Source organism: Zea mays, chromosome 7 (genome assembly GCF_902167145.1).
Source record: "Zea mays cultivar B73 chromosome 7, Zm-B73-REFERENCE-NAM-5.0, whole genome shotgun sequence".
Classification (NCBI taxonomy): Eukaryota; Viridiplantae; Streptophyta; class Magnoliopsida; order Poales; family Poaceae; genus Zea; species Zea mays.
Window position 1 is genome coordinate 16,705,810 of NC_050102.1, and position 26,573 is coordinate 16,732,382.

The window sequence follows — 26,573 nt, forward strand, 5'->3', positions numbered from 1 at the left end:
TATTATTTGAGGTTTGTATTGTATCTGAAGGTAAACGAAGTATTATTTGAGGTTTGTATTGTATCTGAAGGTAAACGAAGTATTGTTTGAGGTTTGTATTGTATTTGAAGGAAGTGAAGTATATTGATAAATGCAGCATGCCATATACATTGCATGATTCACTTGCATTTGAAGTTTTGTCGTGACCTATGGTCCGACCGTACCGGTACAACTTAGCATCGTACGTTGCCCGAGAAGGGGTACGATGCGGCTTCATACCCTTAGAGGTATGAAGGCAGAGGACATATGCATTGCATTCATATGCATTCATTGAAGAGATATTTGCAGATGGTGTGGTTTTATACTCTAAGATGGAAGTGTTATACAACCTATTGTGGTCGTTCGAGGAAATGAGATGGCATTGGTTATTTTGGGACTATTGAGTTCTATATCTACAAGTATTTCTGATCTCAATTGTGATCCCTTTTAAAATGTTGATTAATTCAATTCTTTTGGTTTAAATATCTCGTCAAAATAATTTACTTGCTGAGATGTTTCATCTCACTCTTGCATTACTCAATGCAGGTACTTGATTCATGTTGGGAATGAGAGAAGTAGTAGCACGTCCACCTTCACTCTCATAATAACGCTGCCCAGGCACAACCATGATTTAATTAGAAACTTCTTGTCAAGGATGTTTGTTTTTAACTAGTCGTGCACACTAGTTAATTCAGTTTATGTCGTTATGGTTATCTTCCCATTGCTAGCAGATTATTAATGCCTAGTATGTTTTCTTATCATGATATCTGTTTATACTCTGTTGCTTCCACGTTTATGCAAATTTCCAAAGGAGATGATGTCGAAATTTTATATATGAATGTTAGTTGTGTAGTTTAGTAGCATTTCGAGGTGTTTGTGGATCCTGGGGTGTTACAGTTGGTATCAAAGCATAGGCTTTAGATTCTTGGCAATTTGAAGATAAATTTGACACACTTGCACATATAGGAAGGGTGTGGGTTCAAATATCTTTGATATATGTTAATGTCTTTGAAGTGCAGATGAAATAATTTCACCCTCCCAAATCCTTTACGGTGATGTGGTAAGTTGTTTATGACTTAATGCCTCATATAATTCATTTCTAAATTTTGATATTGTTTATTAATACGATTGATATCGCTGTTCTTTTGTGAGATTGAAGTCGTTATTATGCTTGTGATATACATGTATGCCTATGTCGTTTTCAACATGTTTTTCATGGTTGAGTTTTATTACAATAATATTGTTATTATGTTTGATTGAGCATGTTTCCAATAGGAGTGTGAATTGCATGTTTTGGGTTACAAGGTAACCATCGATTTGGATTTAAGTTGTTGGGCGGTTGGTGGATAGCTCCAACTATCTTTGCAAGGAATGATTGTTTATGCCGAGAAACCAGTTCTGAAAGAAATAAATATTGGTACTTTTATATGGATTTTGGGGGGGAAAGTCTTTACATAGCTAGCCAGAGTGGATTACATGTCTCCCTTCTATCTTGTGTTTTAGTAGCCACAAAGCCTAGATGTGGTTTAAAGTGGTTGCATGTTAGTCATGCTAATTGTAGAATAAATCTTTTATTTTCTTGATCCATTGATTATATATTAATACGTTGAGGATCTGATGGTTATCTCCCTGATGCATGCTTGTGGAGCCATTGTTGGACCACTTATCTATTGGTTTGAATGAAGTCATTGCCTAACCTAGAGTTGGTTGGGTGTGGTTAGTCACCTATTTCTAAATGATGTTGTTCTTACATCAGATTGAGATGTTTGTCATGTGTGTGAAGGATTACAGGGTTATTATTGACCCTGTATGTCTGGTACTTTGAGTGCATCGTATGATGGAATGAAATGTAAGTTTATGAACTACAGTAGATGAAGACTTATATTATGTGTAGGTTAACCTTACTAGTTTGGATATTTTTTTTAGTTGAGTTGTTGGATGAAGTATGGTGACATTAGTTAAGCAAAGTATTGTGTTGTTGTGCTGTTAGTGCTCTTTGTGGAGTTTTTGGCATTTGTTCGATGAACTGTGCCACACAGAATGTTATTGGCTTCTTGTTGGCTTTATTGCTCCATTAGTTCTGTAGACTTTCTACCTTTTATGGGGTGTAAAGAACGTTAGATTACATGATTATCTTTTTCATGACGTTAAGAACAAGGTTTAGGAAGATTATGAGTTTTGTTTCAATGGAACTACTTGTTTCGTGGTGCTTTGATGTGAGGTGTTTGATCTTCTTATACATTCATCTGGTGTGGATGTTTGACAATTGAATTAAAATGAATTGTTGAAGTTGGTAAGGGTTGTTCTTAGTGCATATTACCTCTTCATAAAAAGAGTGTTGTTTTAAGACATTGATCTTGATGTATAGTTGCATCCAAATTCAATGATGGCAAATCCTAGTGTTGATTGCACCTATGACAATGCCTTGGGAATTCGTTTTATATTGTTTTATGATTGTTGTCAAGGTGTGTCATTTTCTTTGGTAAATTAGTCCGACTTAGAGGTTATTTCTTGAAAAAACTCTTTTCATGATCTCGTCAAGGCTACTAGTCTACTATATGAGTCTATTTAGGGTGTTTGACCGAGTTTTACCGTTGGTGAATGTCTTGATTTGTAGAAGTGGCTGAATTCGAGGACGAATTCTTTTAAGGGGGGTAGAATATAATACCCTAAAAACCAAACCATGTTTAAAATCCTAATATGGTGTGTCCTACTGATGATCGGAGACCATAGATGCATAGATATCGTCGAGACGATTTCGATCGACTACTAGTTTGTCTTGTTTGGAGTCTGAATGAGTTTTTTCAAGTGTCGGTCGATCTGAGCCATTGGATATTAGGATTGGGGGAGTTTTCTTCTATTTATACCTCCCTAACCCTAGCAGCCACGTCCTCCCACCCTAGCAGCCATCCCCTTTTGTGCCTTGCCCCAAGAGAAGAGAGGAAGAACAAGGGAGAGAAGAGAGGGAAGATTAGGGCACGCACTCGCCTGTCGTCGTCATCGTTCCTCTTCAAGAATTGGTTGGATTTCCTTTTCTCTCTCCATTGTCCCCACTTGATGGATGTTTTACCTTGTTTTGGATGAGTTTTAGGCCCTGCAATTAGCCCTTTATGTTGGATTAGATGGGGGATTAGATTTTTTTTATCTCGAAATTAGTCCCTGCAGAATGACAGATTCGATAGTTTTTATTCATACCAGTTTTCCGTGGTCTTAGAGGCCTCAAAAAATAAAAAGTCTATTTATGAGTTGTAGATAATTTAGATATCTTTCCGTGGCCGCAAAGAACACCTCAATCGGACATCAGGTTAGAGAGTAATTGCAGTTTGATTATAACAGTTTTCTAGTCTCATAATTCTGTGTAGAATCTGTTCTCATGAGATTTAGACAATTCTATCAACAGAAATGAACTTTTAGTTAGTAAGAGAAGTTGTAGATAATTTCATAAGATTTCCAGATTGATAAAGAGTGTATTTATATGAATTCTGAAACTCCAGTTATGTTTGTTTTACTGTGGCTGTTCCTGTTTGCCTGGCAAAAACTGAGCAGGTCTGTTCACTGGTGGGTTTCATATAGTAAATTGCCAAATTGGCTCCTCCAACTATGGAGACTTTTGTAGAGGGATAAATGTTCTTACTTCCAGCAAAATTTGATAATTTGTGGTTGAGTAGTTTGGGAGATATCGAATTTTGAATTTAACTATGCTGCTGTCTAAAACAGATTCAGTCAGTTATCTTGTCGGATGTTTTAGAACTTATAGATGACAAAATTTAATTATCCATTGAATACCGAAGTTGTAGAGTATTTTGTGTAGATACTCCTAGAGTATTTGTTTGATATCACCACTGTTATAATTTTAAAGATACAAAATTAACAAACAGCGCTGCTGCTGTTTGACATGTGGTTCAGGGTGGGAGTCTTTTCACCAGGTCTTGGTTTCAAGCGTAGGAACGATTTGTTGATTGTTGGCAAATGTTTATGAAATATTTGTACTAAGTTTTATGCCCGCAACAGGTGGTTATGCTCCGGATCATGCTTAGTACATTTTCTTCTTCGATGAAGGCAAGTGAATGTAGCGGTGGTTGCTACCGTTTTGACTTGTTGTTTCATCGCCTACACTCTAATATTCAGAATCATCGAATTCTTTCGTAATTGAACTCTATGGTGATGCTTTACTTGATTGTATTATATTGATGCTTAATCATATATTGATGATGATGATGATTCGAGTAAGACCCACGAGATTAATTCACACTCCTGAAGGTGAATGAAGTATTATTTGAGGTTTGTATTGTATCTGAAGGTAAACGAAGTATTATTTGAGGTTTGTATTGTATCTGAAGGTAAACGAAGTATTGTTTGAGGTTTGTATTGTATTTGAAGGAAGTGAAGTATATTGATAAATGCAGCATGCCATATACATTGCATGATTCACTTGCATTTGAAGTTTTGTCGTGACCTATGGTCCGACCGTACCGGTACAACTTAGCATCGTACGTTGCCCGAGAAGGGGTACGATGCGGCTTCATACCCTTAGAGGTATGAAGGCAGAGGACATATGCATTGCATTCATATGCATTCATTGAAGAGATATTTGCAGATGGTGTGGTTTTATACTCTAAGAGGGAAGTGTTATACAACCTATTGTGGTCGTTCAAGGAAATGAGATGGCATTGGTTATTTTGGGACTATTGAGTTCTATATCTACAAGTATTTCTGATCTCAATTGTGATCCCTTTTAAAATGTTGATTAATTCAATTCTTTTGGTTTAAATATCTCGTCAAAATAATTTACTTGCTGAGATGTTTCATCTCACTCTTGCATTACTCAATGCAGGTACTTGATTCATGTTGGGAATGAGAGAAGTAGTAGCACGTCCACCTTCACTCTCATAATAACGCTGCTGTCGGGGACCATAATTAGGGGTACCCTCAAGACGACTAATTCTCAGCTGGTAACCCCCATCAGCATAAAGCTGCAGAGGCCTGATGGGTGCGATTAAGTTAGGGATCAGTTCATACGAGCGACTCGATCACGCCTCGCCCGAGCCTAGCCTCGGGCAAGGGCAGCCGACCCCGAGGGATTTCCGTCTCGCCCGAGGCCCCCCTTTAACGGCGGACACATCCCCGGCTCGCCCGAGGCCTTGCCTTCGCTAAGAAGCAACCCTGACTAAATCGCCGCGCCGACCGACCGAGTCGCAGGAGCATTTAACGCAAAGGTTGCGTGACACCTTTATCCTGACGCGCGCCCCCCGGCAAAGCCGAAGTGACCGCCGTCAATTCGCCGCTCCACTGACCGGTCTGACAGAAGGGCAGCGCCGCCTGCGCCACTCCGACTGCAGTGCCACTTGACAGAGTGAGACTGACAGGCAGTCAGGCCCTGCCAAAGGCGCCATAGGAAACTCCGCTCCGCCCGACCCAGGGCTCGGACTCGGGCTAGGCCCCGGAAGACGGCGAACTCCGCTCCGCCCGACCCAGGGCTCTAACTCGGGCTAAGCCCCGGAAGACGGCGAACTCCGCTCCGCCCGACCCAGGGCTCGGACTCGGGCTAAGTCCCGGAAGACGGCGAACTCCGCTCCGCCCGACCCAGGGCTCGGAATCGGGCTCAGCCCCAGAAGACGGCGAACTCCGCTCCGCCCGACCTAGGGCTCGGACTCGGGCTCAGCCCCAGAAGACGAAGAACTCCGCTTCGCCCGACCCCAGGGCTCGGACTCCGCCCTGGCCTCTGCCGAACAACCTCTGCCTCGCCCGACCCAGGGGCTCGGGCTCGGCCTCGGCCATGGAAGACAGACTCGACCTCGGCTTCGGAGGAACCTCCACGTCGCCCGACCTAGGGCACAGGCCCGCCACGTCAACAGGAAGCGCCATCATCACCCTACCCCGAGCCGACTCGGGCCGTAGAGAACAAGACCGGTGTCCCATCTGGCTAGCTCTGCCAGATAGGCAATGATGGCGCCCCGCAAGCCCTGTGACGACGGCGGCTCTCAGCTCCCTTACGGAAGCAGGGGGACGTCAGCAAGGACTCGACCGCTCCGACAGCTGTCCCTCCGCCAGGCTCCATTGCTCCTCCGACAGCCACGACATCACACTAGCAGGGTGCAAAGATCTCTCCGGCTGCCACATTGGCATGTACTTAGGGCGCTAGCTCTCCCTCCGCTAGACACGTAGCACTCTGCTACATCCCCATTGTACACCTGGATCCTCTCCTTACGCCTATAAAAGGAAGGACCAGGGCCTTCTTAGAGAAGGTTGGCCGCGCGGGGACGAGGACGGGACAGGCGCTCTCTTGGGGCCGCTCGCTTCCCTCACCCGCGTGGACGCTTGTAACCCCCTACTGCAAGCGCACCCGACCTGGGCGCGGGACGAACACGAAGGCCGCGGGATTTCCACCTCTCTCACGCCCGTCTCCGGCCACCTCGCTTCCCCCCTTCGCGCTCGCCCACGCGCTCGACCCATCTGGGCTGGGGCACGCGGCACACTCACTCGTCGGCTTAGGGACCCCCCGGTCTCGAGACGCCGACAGCTGCCCAGGCACAACCATGATTTAATTAGAAACTTCTTGTCAAGGATGTTTGTTTTTAACTAGTTGTGCACACTAGTTAATTCAGTTTATGTCGTTATGGTTATCTTCCCATTGCTAGCAGATTATTAATGCCTAGTATGTTTTCTTATCATGATATCTGTTTATGCTCTGTTGCTTCCATGTTTATGCAAATTTCCAAAGGAGATGATGTCGAAATTTTATATATGAATGTTAGTTGTGTAGTTTAGTAGCATTTCGGGGTGTTTGTGGATCCTGGGGTGTTACATAAGTATTGTGTTTGTATGACTGGCAAAACCTAACGAGCAACTATACACCAGGGGAATCTTTGTAAAGGCTACGTAGTGATACCCTGCTAGGCCACCTAGGTACTGGTCAATGGGAAATCTTTGTAGAGGGAATCACGGCTCGTGGGTAAAGTGTGCAACTTCTGCAGAGTGTCAGAAACAGGTATATCAGTCGTGCTCACGGTTAAGAGCAGCCTTAGGATCCTCTTTGATTAGAGATAATTTGGATTCATTTATGTTGATGGTTTAATGATGACAGCTATGATTATGTTATTTGGTACTTTCCTCTTGGAGGAAGTGCTCTCTTTTGAGAATATCAACTTGGGTTTTATGATAAAATTTGGCTTTTATTAATGATAAATACCTGACTAACTAAAAGCAACTGCTTTGAACTTAACCCCACATATAGCTAGTCCACTTCAGCCAAACGGGACATTTGTTGAGTACGTTGATCTGTACTCACCCTTGCTTAAACACCAAACACCAGGTTGTCTCTATTGCAACCATTGCTCGGGAGAAGATGAAGGAAACACGGAGGATTTTCAGGAGTTTCAGAACTTTGAGGAATTCTAATCTAGACTAGCGACGAACCCCTAGTCGGCTGCCTGTGAAGGCCTTTTCTTACTGTGTTTCGTTAAGCACTTTGATTTATGTTTAAGTTGATGACTATATGGATGTCTTGGGCATCATGATGTAATAAAGTTATACTTATTTCCGCTATTATTTGAGCATTGTGTGATGATGTCCAATTATGTAATCGTTGTGTACGTGGATTTCTGATCCTAGCATGTACATGGTTCGCATTCGGTTTACCTTCTAAAACCGGGTGTGACACTTGTTCTCCAAGCCTCCATCCTACATCAATAGTAAGAAATGGGGTGAGCAAATGGCACAACACTAGGGTTAGGATACTGAGAATAATACCAGTGTTGTGGCATTTGCCCCTAAAAGTGTTAAGAAAAACACCAAACATCCCCGGTCCCGAAGGGGGATAGCGATCACCACGAGAAGGAAATAGTAATACGGTGGGGGAGAACCAAAGCCTTTGTCATGGGGTCCTTGGCCACATGGCACATGAGCACCCCATCAGGCATGACCACCATGTGGTCTCACTGCCCGAGGCCTAACATCATAAGGTAAAACACCTCTAGGCGTCGCATGACACCTCTGAGTAGGAGAACCATGAACACCATGAGAAGGGTGGTTCATGTTTCTTCTGCTTGACTTAGAGACCCATCGCTCATCTCTATTCCTCCTAAATCAAAAGCAAGATGAATGACCCTCCCTCTCACAGTAATCACAATGAAATCTCACCTCTCTCTTAGGTGGAGTCTGTTTATGGGATTTAGGATTTTTGGGTGGTTGAAGGGCTCTAGGAAGAGGATCACTATAGATGTTGGGAAGAGTGTCAAGTGTGTTCCTAAGGTGGTTATGTTTTGGGCACCACACTTGTTTCTAAGGAGGGGCTCTCACATGCTCCTCAATCAGTTCATTTTTCACAACAGGGGTGGCAATTTTAGGTGGAGTCAGTTTGACATGTTTGGGGGTGGTTGAAGCTTTATCTGAGGGTTTTAGGACACTACACTCACCAACATTACCAAAACAAGCGACACTCCTATCCTTAGAAGCAAAGCCTAACCTCGGCCCACCAGTTCCCCTCTTGAACTGACTGACCATCATGCCCAGCCGGGGCTCACTGAACGACACCTAGCTCAAGATTGATCAAAGGTATGTGTTCTCTTCCTTGATCTGAGTCTTGTCGTGTATGCAAGACTCAAGAGCAGACTGCAATCCCTCACATAGTGCACACTATGAAGGGTGTAGATGCACTCACTGAGCTAGCCTTCTCAATTGAGGCTATACTAGCATTCTTCTCCGCTAGCTCAATCTACAAGCCAGGAAAAGTTTGACATGCACCCAACAAGCTAGACATAGATTGAAGATCATCACACTCATCTATAAGGGTGGCGTACTTTGTCTGCAAAGTGGCAATGTTCGACATGTGAAGAGCACACCCATCACATTCAGTCTCGTCGGACACTACAACTAAAGCTCTAGCAGACTCAAGCTCCCTAAGCATGCTCTCATACTTGGATTGAAACTATTTCCTCTCACGAGAAGCAAGCCTAAGCAACTTCTCCTAATTCGTCAAAGCAGTGTTTAGCTCTTCTACCTTAGTGGTGAGATCATTGACTGAATGAGATACCTCAGAAGCAGAGTCGTCGCTGATGTCCTTGCCGTCGTCGCCCACCACATCATCATGGAGGGCATTGGTGCAAAGGCTTCCTATGGTGTCAGCGATGAAGCACAACACGTTGAGATTGTCCTCAACGCACCTCTCGGGCTCCTCATCGCTTGAGGACGAGGCTAACTCAATAGAGTCATTGTCGAGGTCACCTAGGGAGGCAAGTATGGCACACTCCTTGATCTTTTCCTTGTAGATGTACTTCTTCTTGAGCGCCTCCTTGTCAAACCTCCCCCTAGACTTATGCTTTTTAGAGGTGTGCTCCTGCTTTCCCTTGCACTGACCAGAGTGGTCGCGCTGGCCAACCTTCTACTTGCCCTTCTTGGGACATATGGCGATGAAGTGGTTAGGGTCACCGTAATTGAAGCGTCTGTCCTTGAACCCGCCACACCACTGATTCAGGAGGTTGTTGTGGAACCGCGTGAATCGACTGGCCACAAGCGCTAGTTCATCATCCCCGAGGCTCTCTACCTACTCCTCTATGATAGACAGCAAAGAAGAAAGAGCAAACAAAGCGGGTAAGTGGTTAGAGGAAGAACCACCTCTAGAGACCAGAGCCATGGTGGGTGCATCAGGGTTCTCAATCTTGGCTCAGGTCTGGTGATCAATCTTGGTGGACTTAAGCTTATTGAATAACTCATCCACTATGAGATTCTCATAATTGGGCGACTCGATGATCACCGAGACTTTCACCTCCTAAACCCTTTGATCTAGAGCATGTAGCAATTTTAGTGCTCTGTCATGATCATCATAAGGAAGTTGTGCCTTCTTGGCACACATCTTGTTCACAATCGACTGGAACCAAGAAAACATTGTATCAATAGTATCTCTAGCCAACTGGACAAAATTCTCGTACTCTCATTGGTATGTCTCAAATAGTCTGGTCTTTACATGATCATTGCTCTCATGGAATTTCTCGAGGGTGGACCAGACATGGTGAGACGTAGCCAAATGTCCAACTTGCTCAAATTTAGCAAGCAAGAGACACGAGAATAAAGCGTTTCGAACTTTGTTGTTCGAATCATGAAACTCCATCTGAATCAGAGTGATCTGAGCACTCGCAACATTGATACAAATCTCCTAAATGTGATACCCAATACTCTGAAGATATATCGACATGCAGATATTCTAGTATGGGTAGTTAGTCCCATTGTAGAACGGAGGTTTGCCAACACCTTGTTCCATGTCACCTTCTTGGATTTTAGATCGATTAGGGTAAGAAAATCCTTAACCAGTTTTGATACCAATTGAAGGACCGGTGAGGCGACCAGAGGGGGTGAATGGGAGCCACTAAAAATTCTTTCTCGAGAACAACACCGTGACTTTGATCCCAATCTCAACGCAACCCTAAGGAATGACAAAACTACGTAACATAGTAATACTCAGTCCAGTGTTGATAGAATATACCAAACTGCTACATAGGTAACTACTGGCTGGTTTTGATACCAAACTGCTACATAGTGTGTCACAAATTTTTCAAAACATTCTCAAATTTTTATCACATCCTCTACATATGATATCATGACATGTGGACAAATTTCATGATTTTCTGACTTTGTTTGTGTTTTATACAATTTTTAAATAACTGGATGGAAAGTTCACGGTCATGTTTAGTGAGCATGGTGCTCGAAGATTCCGGTCTGTTCCTGAAATCGGTCATAACTTGTGCTAAATAACATGAATATCATTTTTGCATGCACGATTTTCCATGTTTCGAGTGACTTGTAGTTCAAATTTGAATTTTTCAAAGAAATTCAATTAAACGAACTAAATCTAATAGTTATAGAAAACTCCTTTATAATTGTACAAAAATGGAACATGTAGGTCTACATCACCTAAGAACATACCACAAAAAGTTTGGTTGGGAAAATAAAAAAATAAAAAAAATACTATGCCGAGTGTCCAAGAATGACACTCCGCAAAGTAGCTTCTTTGTCGAGGGCCAAAGCCTAGCGCTCGGCAAAGATAACTACTGTCAACTATAGACGGTTGTTGACGGACCTTTGTCGAGAGCTGACTTTCACCGAGTGTTTAGCACTCGGCAAAGCAGTCTTTGCCGAGTGTCTTCCTATGCCGAGAGTCCTACTCTCGGTAAACGCAGTCGTTACCGAGAGTGAAACTTTGCCGAGTGCGACACTCAGCAAAGCGCCAAACACTTGGCAAAGAGCAGGATTCCGGTAGTGAGGAAGGTTACAAAACTCTCAAACCCCTCATAAGTACATGATGTATAACTATAGCATTCATCAATGTACCACGTGCAAGCAATATAAGCATTAGGGATGCAAACAAATCAAATTGGAGCGGATAAAGCCTTTTCCATATCCTAATCCTATTTTTGTCGTAGGATTTGGATCAGAGCAGATATTATGCGGGTGTGGATATGGATATGGATGTTTTAGGATGACGAATATGGTACGAAGTCGGACCAATGTCGTAGCGGAAGCAGGTTTCAAAGGTCGGATAATACATGTATATGTCTATTTTTATAGGATCAATAATTTATAAATTAAAGTTTAATAATTGAAAACATAACTTGAATAAAACTATAATAAATAGCTAAGTACGTAAATACTAACTAGCATTACGTCACACACTATACAGTGTGGGATCGGATGGTCGTTGATTGATTTGTGTTGGCCTGTTGCCTGTTTGGGTGGGGGTGGTGATTGATTTCTGTGGTGCGCTTCATTTCTTGTTCTACCTTAGAGTAATTTTAGCTTTATTTAGGTAGCAATCAATCATTATTGACCGACTCTCTATCTCTCTTGTACTCGCCAAACTAATTGAATATTATCCTATTTTAAGCATCAGATAATCCACATTCATATATCGGATACTCCATATCCGTTAGATTTTGGTGATACCATATCCTACTCTATATATGCATGTAGATCGGATTCGGATTATCTATATTCGTATGGATATAATGACTCCTCCACCATATCCTTATAATGAGGATTCGGATTGGATTGAATGATTATCCACACCACTTGCACCCCTAGTAAGCATCATATACATTATACATAGAGCACCCCTCTATCTGAACCAATACAAATATGTGTATCATATAAATACTCTAAATATTATATGTGCAATATATTCTAAAACTAAAATTGATGGTAAAGTGACTAATAATTTATGTTCTAGTTGATTATATGAAAATAGTTTTGTTGCTCGAAGACACTATGGGTGAAAATTTGACAGGTAGTGCACCACCAAGTGTGCTTCATTTTTCTATTGCTCCAAATTATTATTATTTTCTCCATTTTAAATTATAGGACTTTTTAGGTTCATTCTTTTGTTATGTACTTTGTCAACGCCCTTGGTATGGATACCCTAGGTGCTACAGGTAAACTAGTCCTACACGGAGAGGACATGACATGATATAGGCCCCGCACTCGAGGTGGTTTAAGGCGACAATACCCCACTACGGAATCAATAGACAGCGAGTGGACTGAGGTTTGGGGATCTGATGTCGTGGTCGTCGAAGGTGGGGCCGAGGCAGAGGATGATGCCCGTGAGGAGCAGGCTATGTCGGGGAGGCACGACAGCGAGTTGCTCAGGCTATGTTGGAGAGGCATGGTGGCGGGTTGCTTGAGGTCGAGGGATCCCGCGCCACGGTCGTCGTCGGGGGGACGCGAGGCAGAGAGAGATGGATGGGGCAACACAGAGTGTGATGTCAAGCAACTGGAGTTGAGGATTGGACTACATGTTCCATATAAATAAGTATAAGTGTTTTTTTTTGCAAAAGTCAATGATTGTAGAAACCATGTAAACTGCTGCTTTATATAGCATAAATACTAGCAAAGTGCTTGTATGTTGCCATGGTTTCCATTTATGGTTGAGTATAGAGTATAAAACACAAAGATACGTGTTCTGTTGGCTAGGTTTGTGAATGTGGTTTGGAGCCAACAACCATGGTTTAAATCCTCGTTTATGCATGAAAACTATACATGTGGACATCTGCGTTTTTGCTGGCAAGGTGAGAATTCCTATATTATATAATTTTAGCTTTTTTACCATTTATATGTAGGGGAGCACGACGATCGTGGAAGTTTTATATAGTAGAGATAGAGAGAAGAGAGAGGAGAAAAGGACGAGAACTTACACTCTGGCACACGCACAAAAACATCACCATCTAACTCTACTCCTTTAAAGCACAAGTTTTATGTGTCGTGCGTCACATATGAAGCACGTAGAATAGATTTGTTCTTCTACGCACCTTTCGTTTAACAATTAGGTCGTTACCTCCCAGATGAACCGTAAGAAAACACTCAACCCTTCATGACATGAAGTCATACGCAACGCTCCCGGATAGTAAAACTTGCTAGTTAAAGGAGAATAAGCAACCAAGCGAGCAAAAAAAAAGTTAGTCTTCTATTCAACTCATATTTTTATCGGTCTTTTAACTAAGATAAAGTACAATAATATATGTTACACCTTAATTTTAAATTTAATTTTTTAAGAGGCCCATCGCACTAATTTACCACTGGACCATTTTGTCACAAACTTACAACCCACGTGTATTATACTTAACTTCGAGAAAGAAACAGTACTTCTGCGGATGAAACCAAACCTAAGCCTAGCCGAGCCGCCCTCCCAAATCATTAGCCTCCCTCCCCTTCGTTTGTTTGTTTGATTGATTGGCGAGTAACAACTACCACTACCTGCAACCGCAGCAATCTCCCCTCGCCAACTCCGTCTCGGGTTAACCATTCGTCATTGCCGAGGAGGAGGCCCGGTCGTCGTGTGAGGTGTTCTGGATCTCGGATGGCGTCGGCCAAGTCGTCGCGGTCGCGGCCCGCGGGCCACTCGGGGGTGTTCCCGGTGGGCAGCGCCGCCGCGGTGGGGAGCGGGGGCGGGGGAGGCGGCGGCGGCGATGGCGGAGTGCAGCTCGCCGACAAGCTTAAGATTTTCAAGACCGACAACTTCGATCCCGACGCCTACGTGCAGTCCAAGTGCCAGACCATGAACGAGAAGGTGAGCCTACCTGCCTGCCATCTCTGATCCGATCGCGTTGCGAGGTCCAGCTCGCGGGCTCCATCCTGCTGCGCCTGTTGTCAGGGTGCGTTGGCCCGTGGGGGTGGTGGAGAGGTCTCATTTCGTTGTTGCATGGTGGGGTACTGGGGTGTCTATTGGACTAGGCGAATGTGATCTGTGGCGCAGTGGTTGGTGTTGAAATTCATGCGAATTGCGCAGCATTAGTGATTCTGTTCTCTGAATGATTGGTCATTCAGGGAATGCACTTTGACATTTTGTAGGAGGGTGCTTGATCGATATCTCAATGTGTGTTCTTAGCGCAATGGGTGCTTTGCAGTGAAAAAATGATCTGGCATAACTTGTCGGGGTGATATCGGAATTTGTATGCTTCACTGTAGAAAAAAATCTATACTGGTGGCATATATTATTGTTGTTGTTGTTGTTGTTTTATTCTGCTGTGTGTTCAAATTAGAAAACTGAATATGTTCCAAACAAGAGGAGTATTGTCTTATGATTTTATCTGCAGATTTGAGTACAAGCCAGGGATTTTGAAATACTTGAGTTGACGCTTGGATATGTTGCCACTCTTCAGGTTGCATCATGATATGGTTATGTTCGGGTTTTATTTAGAAATGAAATATGGTTATATTTATGCTGCCATGTAGAAATGAAATGTGGTTATATTCAATTTTTGGGTAGACATGGGGAATTCATGACATTGCTTTTGGAAATAGGGCATCTTGAGTTTGGTATGGCTATTGCTACAGAAATTTTGAGTCCAAACCTAGTTATAATGATCAGAGCAATTAAAGGGACCACAACCATGCTAATACATCTCTGTGTTCTAAATACATTGCTTTTTTGGTGATAGAAAGAATGGTTTTTTGTTCTTTTGGCATCATCTGCAGCTCGGAAAGCTACCCAATTGAAAGAATTTGCCCTTGCATGCTATATTACTTGAGTTATGATTTTTAGTTTTGTGATAAATTTTGATTAAACGATTGAGAATGCAACAGATTCTGTATCATGTTTTTACTCTATTCCTCACTATGCATGTTACTTGAATGTTTTTTTTTTGGGGCAACTGGGATAACTTCCCTCTAGCCTAACAAGATCCATGTGAGTTTAGAATATTAAACTTTTGGATCTACAGCCATCCCTTTGTATGAGCCGATTGTTGTACATCTCTTTCTTGGACCTTATGAAAGGCTACTGATCTTTTTTGGTTTGCTTCTATCACCCGCTACCTCCATCAACAGAAGCAACCTAGGATGCTTCTAAAGCTTGATATCTCAAAGGCCTTTGATTCAGTCTCATGGCCCTTCCTCCTGGAAGTCTTGCAACATTTGGGTTTTGGCCAAGTATGGAGAGATATTATTAGTGGCTTGCTATGGACTTCCTCATCTCAGGTGTTACTTAATGGGTTACCTGGACAACCTATTCTTCATCGTCGTGGTCTCCGGCAGGGGGATCCTCTGTCTCCTTTTCTGTTCATCTTGGTCATGGATACTCTGGGCTTCTTGATTAATAAGGCCGCACAGGATGGACTGCTGCAGCCCCTTGCTCCTCGGGCATTGCAACACCGGGTTTCTCTCTATGCGGATGACGTGGTGATCTTTCTTCGGCCGGCAGCCATGGATATCAATGTTATTCTAGATTGTCTTCAGCTGTTTGGAGACGCTTCGGGTTTACGAACGAATGTTCAGAAAAGCAGCGTGTACCCTATTAGATGTGGAGATCAGGACCTTGCTTTGCTGCAGAACATGTTGCCTTGTGAGTTAGCTGAATTCCCTTGCCGCTATCTGGGTTTACCGCTTGCCATTAAAAAGCTTTCAAAAATCCAAGTACAACCCATCATTGATAAGATTGCAAATCAACTCTCCGGATGGAAGGCTGAGTTATTGACTAAAGCTGGTCGTAAGGTGCACGTCCAGCATGTTCTCACAGGGATGGTGATCTACTTGGCCATGGCTGTTGACCTTCCAGCTTGGGCCCTTAAAGCCATTGATAAGATTCGTCGAGGTTTTCTGTGGCGAGGTCGAAGAGATGTAAAAGGTGGCCACTGTCACGTGGCTTGGGGAATTGTTTGTAGGCCTCGCGAATTGGGTGGTCTAGGCATTTCCAGCATGAAAGAACTTGCTTGGTCTCTTAGAATGAGATGGCTTTGGCTGGCTAAAACTGAGCCATCTCGCCCGTGGGCCTCTCTTGCTATCCAGGTTCCTAAAAAGGTAAAAGATTTCTTCTCCATGGCTATGCAAACTGAGCTTGGTAATGGGGCTACAACCTTTTTCTGGACCGATAGGTGGTTATCGGGTCACAGAATTGCAGAGTTAGTCCCTCGATTATTTGGGATCATCCCTAAGAGACGGGTTAGCAAGAGAACAGTGGTGGATGCTATCTCTAATCAGAGCTGGATTTCTGACATTCAAGGAGCTCTTTCGGTTGGAATTATCAATGAATTTCTCATTTTGTGGGATTTAATTGACTCAATTGTTTTAAGACCTCAAGTTGAAGACAAACATTTCTTCCGTTTAGCTGCAAACGGAAAGTTCTCCTCAAAGGAAGCATATAGGGGTTTCTTTTTGGGATCTTCTGAGTTTGAGCCTTTTCATAGAATATGGAAATTTTGGGCTCCCCCAAAAACCAAGTTTTTTATGTGGTTGGTCGCTCACAGGAAGGTTTGGACGGCAGACAGGCTGCAGAAAAGAGGTATGGACCATCCAGAGAGATGTCCACTATGTGACCAGGATCAAGAAACCTTGGACCATATGTTGATTGGATGTGTTTTTGCTCGTGAATTCTGGTTTAAATTGCTTCTTCAAGTGAACCTGCAGTTTCTTGCCCCCCCAATCTGAGGATAGTGCTTTTCTTGAATGGTGGAGAATGTTATGTATCAAAGTCTCTGGAATTGCAAGGGATGGCCTCAATTCTCTAGTCATTCTGGGAGTTTGGACCTTATGGAAGCAACGCAATGGTTGTGTTTTTGACAATAAGAACCCCAGTATTGCTGATGCTATTAGAAGAGTTGAGTTGGAGGTTCACCTATGGGAGATGGCTGGTGCAAAAAAGCTGTCTTTGCTCACCGCCCCCATTCCAGGCATCCCTGCTAGTTAGCTAGCATTGTGGTTATTTGTGTTAGGTTCTTCTTTAGACATGGATGGGTTTTTGTATGCCTGTTACTGGCCGCCATAGGCGCCTCTTTTGTTTTCTTCTGTAATTGTCCTTCTTCTTTAATATAATATCGCGCAGTTCTCCTGCGCTTTCGAGAAAAAAAAAATTATTGGCATTGGCCTTTCACTCTCTTGGCATTTTACAATTATGTTTCTTAAGGCATCTGCCCTTGTACATATGCTTACTGTGTTTCCTGTGCTGCTGACATTGTTGAAATGTTGAATTCCACCTGAGCAGTCAGTACATTGTTAGAGTGTGCACCAGACATAACTGACAAGGAAAACCAAATTCATTTCAGGAAATAAGACATCTGTGTTCCTATCTCCAAGACCTAAAGAAGGCTTCAGCTGAAGAGATGCGTAGAAGTGTTTACGCAAATTATGCTGCATTTATCAGGTCTGTCATTCACTTCTTTTGCTAAATTATGATGCGCTGCTATTTAGGGATGACAATGAGTTTAGTTAGATATGGGTGCATTAAACAGGCCTTCGCTGCAAATTTAGGGACATAAAACCAAGCACGCACCTGCAACACCCACACCCACGGCTAATAGTCATGTGATGGCTCTCACCACAGCAAGAGAAACTCCAAATGCAATAGATTCAAGAAATCCATTCGGCCAAGCAACTAATACAGGGCATCCACCAAACAGGAAGAATTGGTTAATCATGGATCTGGCTGGTTGCCATGACTGTTATTGCTGTCCTCAGCATCTCACGTGGCACCATCAATGCCACAGCCATGGTTGCGAGGGGCCTGCGGACATGGTGGCTATGGAGTGGCCAGTATAGGGAAGGGTGCAGTCCATTGTGGGTGGTGAGATCGGTAGGGAGGCATCACATGCATTAGACTGGGGAGGTTGGGAGTGGATTTCAACCATTTCGCTGCAGGGGAGGACATTGTTGGCAAACAGTGACATGTACTGTTCGTGGTGATTTTGGTATTGTGGCTGGGTACTTGAGGGAAGGGGCAGAGGAGGGAGGGCGTGCCTGAAGGCCGTAGTGTTTCAATTGGGCTAGCTATATATGTGATACTCGTGGCCTGTTGTGTATAGTCTGTCCTTGTATCCAGTTACACATTGGGCACCCATGGGTCAAGTGGCAGACCCACCCCCAACCTGCTTCGTTTCGGGTAGCCAATCTGCTCTACCCATCTGTGGGATTTTGCACCCACACTCACAACCATTCAGTACAAAACCTGAGCGTACCCACACCCACATCCAACTGTCATATGTGACATCCGGTCCAGTTTGATTTGTCCCATAGTGGCCCATGTTGTGTATTAATATGAGATTGTAGGGGTTTAGTCCCACCTTGGTTGTTGAAGGGGGGTAGTCTTTACCACCATCGGGGGTTAACCGTTTTATGCGTTGTGAAGACGAAAGCATAAGCTGGTTGGTGGAGGTGTGTGGTTGACTAAAAGTGCAGACTGCAGAGTTGCTTGAGATGTTTGGACTCTAGGGCATTACACCATCCCTAGTGCTGTTGTCACCTTAGTTTGAGATATCGACACTCCCTTTAATCATGACGATGCTTGTACCCTCCGTAGACCATCCCGTGCGTTGTGCAATATCTTTTTATTATCATTTATCACTTTCATCCATGGTTTTCAAGTTGTCGCATAAGCGTCCAGGCGCTAAAAAATCATGAGTGCCCCTGTCGTCACAACCGTAATCTAGCAGAACAAGAGAGGAGGCGAGGGAGAAGAAAAAAGAACTAGAGAAGGCAAAGCTCCTACCTCCGCCCCATCCCCATTGGCTCCCATGGCTATGGCAGCTTTCCTCACTGGCCAGCAGCTCTAGATCTGCATAGAGTGGAGAGGGGTCTGCAAGGGGGTGGCACTAGCATGGGAGAAGGGGAGGGTAAGCGACAGGGAATGCTGGAGGAGAGGTGCCGGCGGCAGCAATAGATGTGAACGGGGGAGGGTGGGTTATATGGACTGCTTGGTGGTCTCTTGGGCTGGAATTTGTTAGTTTCTTCCCCTTTCTTCTTTTCCTTTTCCTACCTCCACACTGCAACACTGAAGTTCTTCCTATTCATATGGTGTCCCCTTGCGTATGACTCAAAAGGGTGGCTCGCCATCGCCTTAATAACCATGCTTCATCAAATCCTTATTTTTCTTTCTCATAACAGCTCTTAACTATCATCATGCTAATTGTTGCCTACAGAAGGGCAGGTCTGGTGCAGTGATGAGAGCTATCTCATTGAGTTACCAGGTCGTGGGTTTGAAGCGGCCTATCCGCATTTGTGGGGGGAAGGCTTGACTCGGTTTTGTTAGAGTGGATGCATTAATCAGTTTAACCCAAAAGTTTAAGCTATTAGGAGAAGGTAGGCAATCCACTTGTACACTTCAACACCCCCACTCACGTGCAACTAGACAGAAAGGTGCAAACATGGAAATAAAGGGGCGGAGGCACAACTAAGGCCTCTGCCAGGATTCAAACTCAAGACCTTTGGCTTCGATACCATGTTAGAGTTGACGCACTAACCAGTTCAACCCAAAAGCTTAAGTTGTTAGGAGAAGATAGGCAATCTACTTATACACTTCAACAGGTTCACTAACCAGTTGAACCCAAAAGCTTAAACCGTTAGGAGAAGGTGGACAATCCGCTTATACACTTCAAAAAGTTTTATCCCTTGCCCAGAGGCTCAGGCCCCACTCATGTGGGAGCCTCCGGCACTAGGTCTGCTCTTTTTTTCCAATGATATAGCAAATCTTTTTCTTTATGACTTGAACCATATAATCAATTAAACCAGTGCACATGCAAAGGAGGTATTTGCCTACTTTTATTATTGTGTTGATAATATCTTTGTCCTCTTATTATATGCATATGAGTATATCTGGTTTTGTTTCGCTCAAATGCTTTGACATTTCCAAAGATTATTTCCTGCTAGAGGATAGTAATCTAATAATAAATGATAGAATCAGTGTTACAATGTGTATATAGACCTCTCCCCCCCCCCCCCCCCCCCCCCCCCCGATAAGCCTAAGAGAGTGCATGGGCTGGGTTAGGCCCATAACACAGCCTACAACACAGCAGCATAGAAGCTATACACACAGCAATAACACCCATACATAAACAGCACAGTCTAACATTTCCTTATCTAGTATTAGCATACCTGTTTTTATTGATTGAGGGTTGTATCAATGTTATATTTTTATATTCGACCTGAACTTTTCTTATTTACTTAGTATCTAGTTTATGACATGTGAAATCAAAGTTTGTATTGTACCATTGTGGGACATCTTTTGCTAAAATAATTACTTTGTATGTATTTTCTTGTTACCAGAACATCTAAGGAGATATCAGACCTTGAAGGGGAACTACTGTCAATTAGAAATCTGCTTAATACACAGGCAGCTTTAATTCATGGTCTATCTGAAGGAGTTCAGATAGATTCATTGACTTCAGGCCCTGAAGGTTCTGCAGAAGACGACATATCCAATGTTGAAGATCAGGAGCCTTCAGAAATACAGAAATGGTCTGCAGATTTCCCTGATATGCTTGATGTTTTGCTAGCTGAGCGAAGAGTGGATGAAGCACTGGATGCACTGGATGAAGCAGAACGGGTTGCTGTTGATGCAAAACGAAAACAGACTCTAACTGCAGCTGAAGTTTTGGCTTTGAAAAGATCAATCTCTGATAATCGTCAGAGGCTGGCAGATCAGCTTGCTGAAGCTGCTTGTCAGTCTTCCACTCGTGGTATTGAGCTTCGAGCTGCGGCTTCTGCCCTCAAAAGACTTGGTGATGGCCCCCGAGCTCACAGCCTCTTACTCAGTGCACATAATCAAAGGCTTCAATGCAATATGCAAACTATACATCCATCTAGCACTTCATACGGTGGGGCATACACTGCAGCACTTGCTCAACAAGTTTTTTCAGTCATAGCTCAGGCACTAAGTGACTCTGTGGATGTGTTTGGTGACGAGTCATGCTACGCGTCTGAACTAGTAACGTGGGCTACCAAGCAGGTTATGTCCTTTGCACTCCTGGTAAAGAGGCATGTGTTGTCCTCTTGTGCAGCTGCTGGAGGCTTGAGGGCAGCTGCAGAATGTGTTCAGATATCACTTGGCCATTGTTCTTTGCTGGAAGCTCGTGGTCTGTCTGTTTCATCTGTCCTCCTCAAACAATTCAAGCCCAGTCTAGAGCAAGCGTTAGATGCTAACTTGAGGAGAATTGAGGAGAGTACTGCTGCACTAGCAGCAGCTGATAACTGGATACTCACATATCCCCCAACTGGTATTCGTCCATTAACTAGATTGTCTGCTGCTAATTTGGCACTTCAGCCTAAGCTCTCTAGCAGCGGACACCGTTTCAATTCAATGGTTCAGGTAATGGTTACCTCTTTTGGTTATATTGCAAGAATGAATCTATCTTTTTGTTGTGTCCAGACAGATGATAATAATCTTTTTTAAAACCTTGTACCCACAAAGCTGTAGTATATTAATGGCATCGCGTAGCAACGTGTCTATGACCTAATATTTCTTTTGCCACTACATCAGGCGTCTGTCTCAACTCCATCTCTGTTTCCTGTTCTTGCATTGTCTGTTGAACTCATATTCTCATCAAAGATGCCAGATTCAGCAAATGTTGCATTAATTTCTCAGAATAGTGTGTTGAATTGATACAATAGGTGTGCCATCACTAGAATGACATGATGCCCGCAGAGCTGTCTTGAGTCACTAGCTGAACCACGAAACTTTTGCTTAGACTCAGATTTCTTGTCCTTATTTTTGCATTCAAGAAATATTTGGCTATACGCTACTTCCATTGTGCTCAGCTCTTTGGAAGTGATGATTAGCTTGTATATTGGTTCTATATTTAAAAGAATCGATCATCTTGGCTCTATATTAAGCCTGTCTTGTTGAATTTCAGGATTTCTTTGAGGACGTTGCACCACTACTTAGCTTGCAATTAGGTGGTTCAACAATGGATGGGATCACACAAATTTTCAATTCATATGTAAACTTGCTTATAAATGCTTTACCTGGTTCCATGGATGATGAAGCTAACTTAGATGGTTTAGGTAATAAGATTGTTAGAATGGCAGAGACTGAAGAGCAGCAGTTAGCTTTATTAGCTAATGCATCTTTACTAGCTGAGGAGTTGCTACCTAGAGCAGCTATGAAGTTATCATCAATAAACCAGTCTATGGATGATTTGTGTAAAAGAGGAACAGATAAACAAAGCCGTGTACCTGAGCAACGTGAATGGAAAAGAAAACTACATCGAATGGTGGACAGGTTGAGAGATAGTTTTTGCAGGCAGCATGCTCTTGAACTTATATTTACAGATGAAGGTGATACTCATCTCAGCGCAGAAATGTATATCAGCATGGACAATACTGTTGAAGAACCAGAGTGGGTTCCATCTCCAATTTTCCAGGTACTTACTGTAAGGGCTTAATTTGGTCTTCCTCGTGTAAATACCTGAGATTTTAGATAATTTTCAGATTATTATCATATGCTATTGTACACTCGTAATTCCCTTTCCAAACTAACATCTGTCTATAAGATACCAACTTTGAGACCATTGTACATCTTTTCATTCTATTGCTTGGATCAAATCCTTTATGTATTATAACCAGTCATTTTATCTTGATCATATACCTAAAAGAGGACATTATGGATTTATTTCACTAGAATGGATTGTGTTTCATGTAGAATTCTGAAGGAGAAGCCTATATTACCCACCTTAATTTTGACAATTCTTCTAGTTGATCCCTGGAATATATTATAAAAATCATATTAGCACAATTTTAATAGCCCAAGCCCCAAGGTTGCACTATCAAAATTTGAGTGGAATAGTCGCACAGACAAAAAAAGGTAAAAGAGGGTCATATGAACTTACCACTTTGATAAATAGGCTGCCTCTGTTGCTTATATGCTTCATACTGGATGTAATTTATTAAGGTAGCAGGTTTCATAGTGAAGATTCTTTTGTCAAAATGAGCTGTTTTTCTTTGCATGGGGCAAGCATATCATAGATAACATTATAGTCTTTGGATGAATGTCATCTGCTGTTTATTGCAGGAACTGTATGCAAAGTTAAACAGGATGGCAAGCATTGCTGCAGAAATGTTTGTTGGTAGAGAAAGATTTGCTACTTTACTAATGATGCGCCTCACTGAGACAGTCATACTGTGGCTCTCAGAGGACCAGGCCTTTTGGGAAGAGATTGAACAGGGGGCTAAGCCTTTAGGCCCCCTAGGTCTACAACAGGTAAGCTCCTTGCTCCTTTTTTTTGTTTTCTTTACATCGCCAACTGTTATTTTTTAAATTTTCCATTCATTGCAGTTCTACCTGGACATGCAATTTGTCATCATATTTGGGCAAGGTCGTTTTCTCTCTAGACATGTACATCAAGTCATTTTGGACGTCATTGATAGAGCAATGGCTGCATTTTCTGCTACTGGAATGAACCCTGATAGGTACAACGCTCCTCAGTTTTGCCCTTCTTTTGATTCAGAAATATACGATATTCTTTTATTTGCATACTTCATTTTTTTTTGCTAATTTCCATTATATAACTTTGTTGTATTTTGACTTGTATAATTTGGATTACACCAATTTCCTCCCTCTAGAAAACAAGAGGATGAAGAATAAGTTATAACTTGGGTTATATGTCCCTGTAGCCTGCTGCCCTCTGTAGCCTACAGTAATTGCAACTGGCAGCCAGTAGTAACCTAAACAAATTGCCCTACTGGGATGGTTTTGACTTTTGAGAAAAAATGGCTATTAGAGAATACCTTGATGAATTATTCGAATATCTTTCAGAAAATGAAAAGGAATAGCATTCTCTTAAGCTTCAGCTAACTAATACCCAACGCAGTATATCTACCTTCTGAATTCATTGTTAGTTGCTGCATGGTTTTTAAGGTGGTAAGGTGAGGCATGGCGACATACCCCCCATAACGCCTAGGGGCCTTCATAAGGCGAGGTGAGAGGGGATGCCTCACCATCCTAAGAAATAGGAAAACAACATCAGGGAATAAAGGAGGAAATAGTAAAACCAGAAAAGGGCAAATGAAAAGAGAAGTGGTTGGCCGCTGAGCTCGCCCACGAGGTCCCTTCTGTAGTTCTGTTCATATCCTTTCTCAGGTCACAGACACAGGGATGCACACTCCCATGTCCAGACCATGCATGCCACCTGGGCCCAGCCCCAGCTCTCTGCTTCTCTCACGCATCTCTCTCCCTCACGCTGCTCTCACTTGAGTGCCGGCAGCCTGCCCTCTGCGGATCTGTGGCTCTGCTCCTTCCCTCTCTCTTGCTGCTCCCTCAGATGGATCTCTGTTGTGTTCCCCTCCTGGATCAGCCGCCACCGCTGCAGATGATCCAGGCGGTGCTGCGCGCTGTCCCCCCACACATGGTTTGGTGGGGATGAGAGGGGAGGTGGCTCAATTGTCTTCCTGGTTGGTTCCATACCGTTTTCCTCTGTTTCAACTCCGATCTTTTTAGATCTCTCACTACTTTTGGCTAGGTGACGGGACACCTTACTCCATGTGAGTGCCTCATCACATAGGCGTCTGATGCCTTTGAAACACTGAGCTGCTGTACTTGAACACTAACAGGGTATCCTACCTACCCTTAGGAGTGTTTGTTTGGGATTATAATCTGCCCAGATTATATAATCCAACAACTTTTGAACTAAGGGTCTGTTGTTTGTCTTCTAGATTATATAAGTTGGATTATAGTGGAAGGATAAGATGGTAAAATATCACTTTAGGACCATAAATAAGCTGAAATAAACTATTATTGGGTAGCTTATTTCAGCTTATTTGTAATCACAAAGTGGTATTTTACCCTTCTATCCTTCCATCATAATCCAACTTATATAATGAGGCAAATAAACAGGGCCTAAGTGTTAGTTCAAAAGTTGTTGGATTATATTATTTGGACAGATTATAATCTCAAACAAACACCCCCCTTAGTTCGGACATACTTCTGAAAAGTCTTGCAAGGTCCCTCACGTTTTTGTATACATGAGGCTGTGCCTCTGAGGGAGTTTCTAACAGAGCTACAGTTGGTTTTCGCTTGCCCATGAGACCATGAGGGAGTTTCTCACAGATTTTTGCTTCTACTATCAACAGACCAACATTCTTGCTTTTTTTTTTTGCAGTGTCCTTCCGGGCGACGATTGGTTCATGGAGGTCTCCCAAGAAGTTGTCAGCATCATCAGTGGAAGGGGTAGAGTTGCTAATGGTGACAGGGAAGCAAACAGCCCAACGGCCTCGGTTTCAGCGCACTCCATTTCTTCGTTCAGATCCCATGGCAGCTCCTAGTTTGCAAGTTGGTATTTTTTTTGGTAGGCAGATCACTGTATAATAATCGATAGTATATTCTTCCAACCTATTCCTCCACTCATTTGTTTTTTCTTTTCTTTTTCAAAACTTTTGTGCTAGTATTAGTAGAGAGGGATAATTGTTTAACCTAGGAAAATAAGTCTTGAGTCATTTTGTTTTAGAGAGCTGAGTCATGCAAGTGTTGCATGGCCATATTGCACGAGATCTGCACCGATTTGTATCATTCTTTCATCAGTTTTTACTTGCCAGTTGGCACGTTGCATGTCATGGGTACAAGATTCTACGCTTGAAGTTGTTTGAAAAGTTTTTTTATTCTGTGTACAGTATGCCCATCCTGCCCTAACAATAGAGGATAGAGAATTCTTTTCGATCTTTATGAATATTGTCAGTGCAGCATATAGCTTCATATGCTCACTGAACTAGATTGGCGGCTATTCGTTCAAGTTTCATGGAAAATTCGATCATGACCGGATTGATAGAAAGACATTTGCAGAGTTAATCCTGTATTATATGTAATATTTTACATACCAGCTTTTCGCGACTATGCATAGGCACGTTTTTGTTTTCCATTAAGTGCTACTTTAGGAACTCCATTTTACTAAATGATTTCTATTTTCTAAGGTCAACTCCATTTTACTAAATGATTTCTATTTTCTAAGGTCGTTTGTTTCTTTGGAATTAAATTCTATTATAATAATCATAATCTAGACATAAACTAATTAAATTAATATATTTGTATATTATTCAAAATCGTATGAGAGATATAGTTATACACTATATGTATGTTATACAGAAGTAAGTAGAAGAGTGTGTTATAAGTTGTATATTAAAAAGTAGCATGTAAATCTATAAAATCAATTTCTATCTCTCACCTCATGAATTTGAGATATACTTATATATAAACTTTGGAAAGTTATAGAATGTCATATTCTAAAAAATGAACTAATTTCAATTTCTTGAAATGATGGGAACAAACGGACACTAAGTGAAAATGAACTAATTTTACTTAGAAAAATGAAATATCTTGTAAA

General features: G+C 42.6%; 1 protein-coding gene across 1 annotated transcript; it reads left to right on the forward strand.

Moving 5' to 3' along the window:
- Positions 1-13,584: 13,584 nt before the first annotated feature.
- LOC103632095 (exocyst complex component EXO84B) lies at positions 13,585-25,854 on the forward strand. Its single transcript, XM_008653945.4, has 7 exons — positions 13,585-14,068; positions 17,538-17,635; positions 20,530-21,571; positions 22,116-22,625; positions 23,273-23,461; positions 23,537-23,670; positions 25,359-25,854. The coding sequence occupies exons 1-7, from the start codon at positions 13,859-13,861 to the stop codon at positions 25,519-25,521; spliced, it is 2,346 nt and encodes a 781-aa protein (XP_008652167.2). The 5' UTR covers positions 13,585-13,858; the 3' UTR covers positions 25,522-25,854.
- Positions 25,855-26,573: the final 719 nt, after the last annotated feature.

Excerpts from the sequence above, each read along its gene's own strand:
- LOC103632095 (XM_008653945.4), top strand. The coding sequence starts at position 13,859 with ATGGCGTCGGCCAAGTCGTCGCGGTCGCGGCCCGCGGGCCACTCGGGG. Across the intron at positions 14,069-17,537 it reads GCCAGACCATGAACGAGAAG|GAAATAAGACATCTGTGTTC; the intron begins GTGAGCCTACCT and ends AATTCATTTCAG. Across the intron at positions 23,671-25,358 it reads ACTGGAATGAACCCTGATAG|TGTCCTTCCGGGCGACGATT; the intron begins GTACAACGCTCC and ends TTTTTTTTGCAG.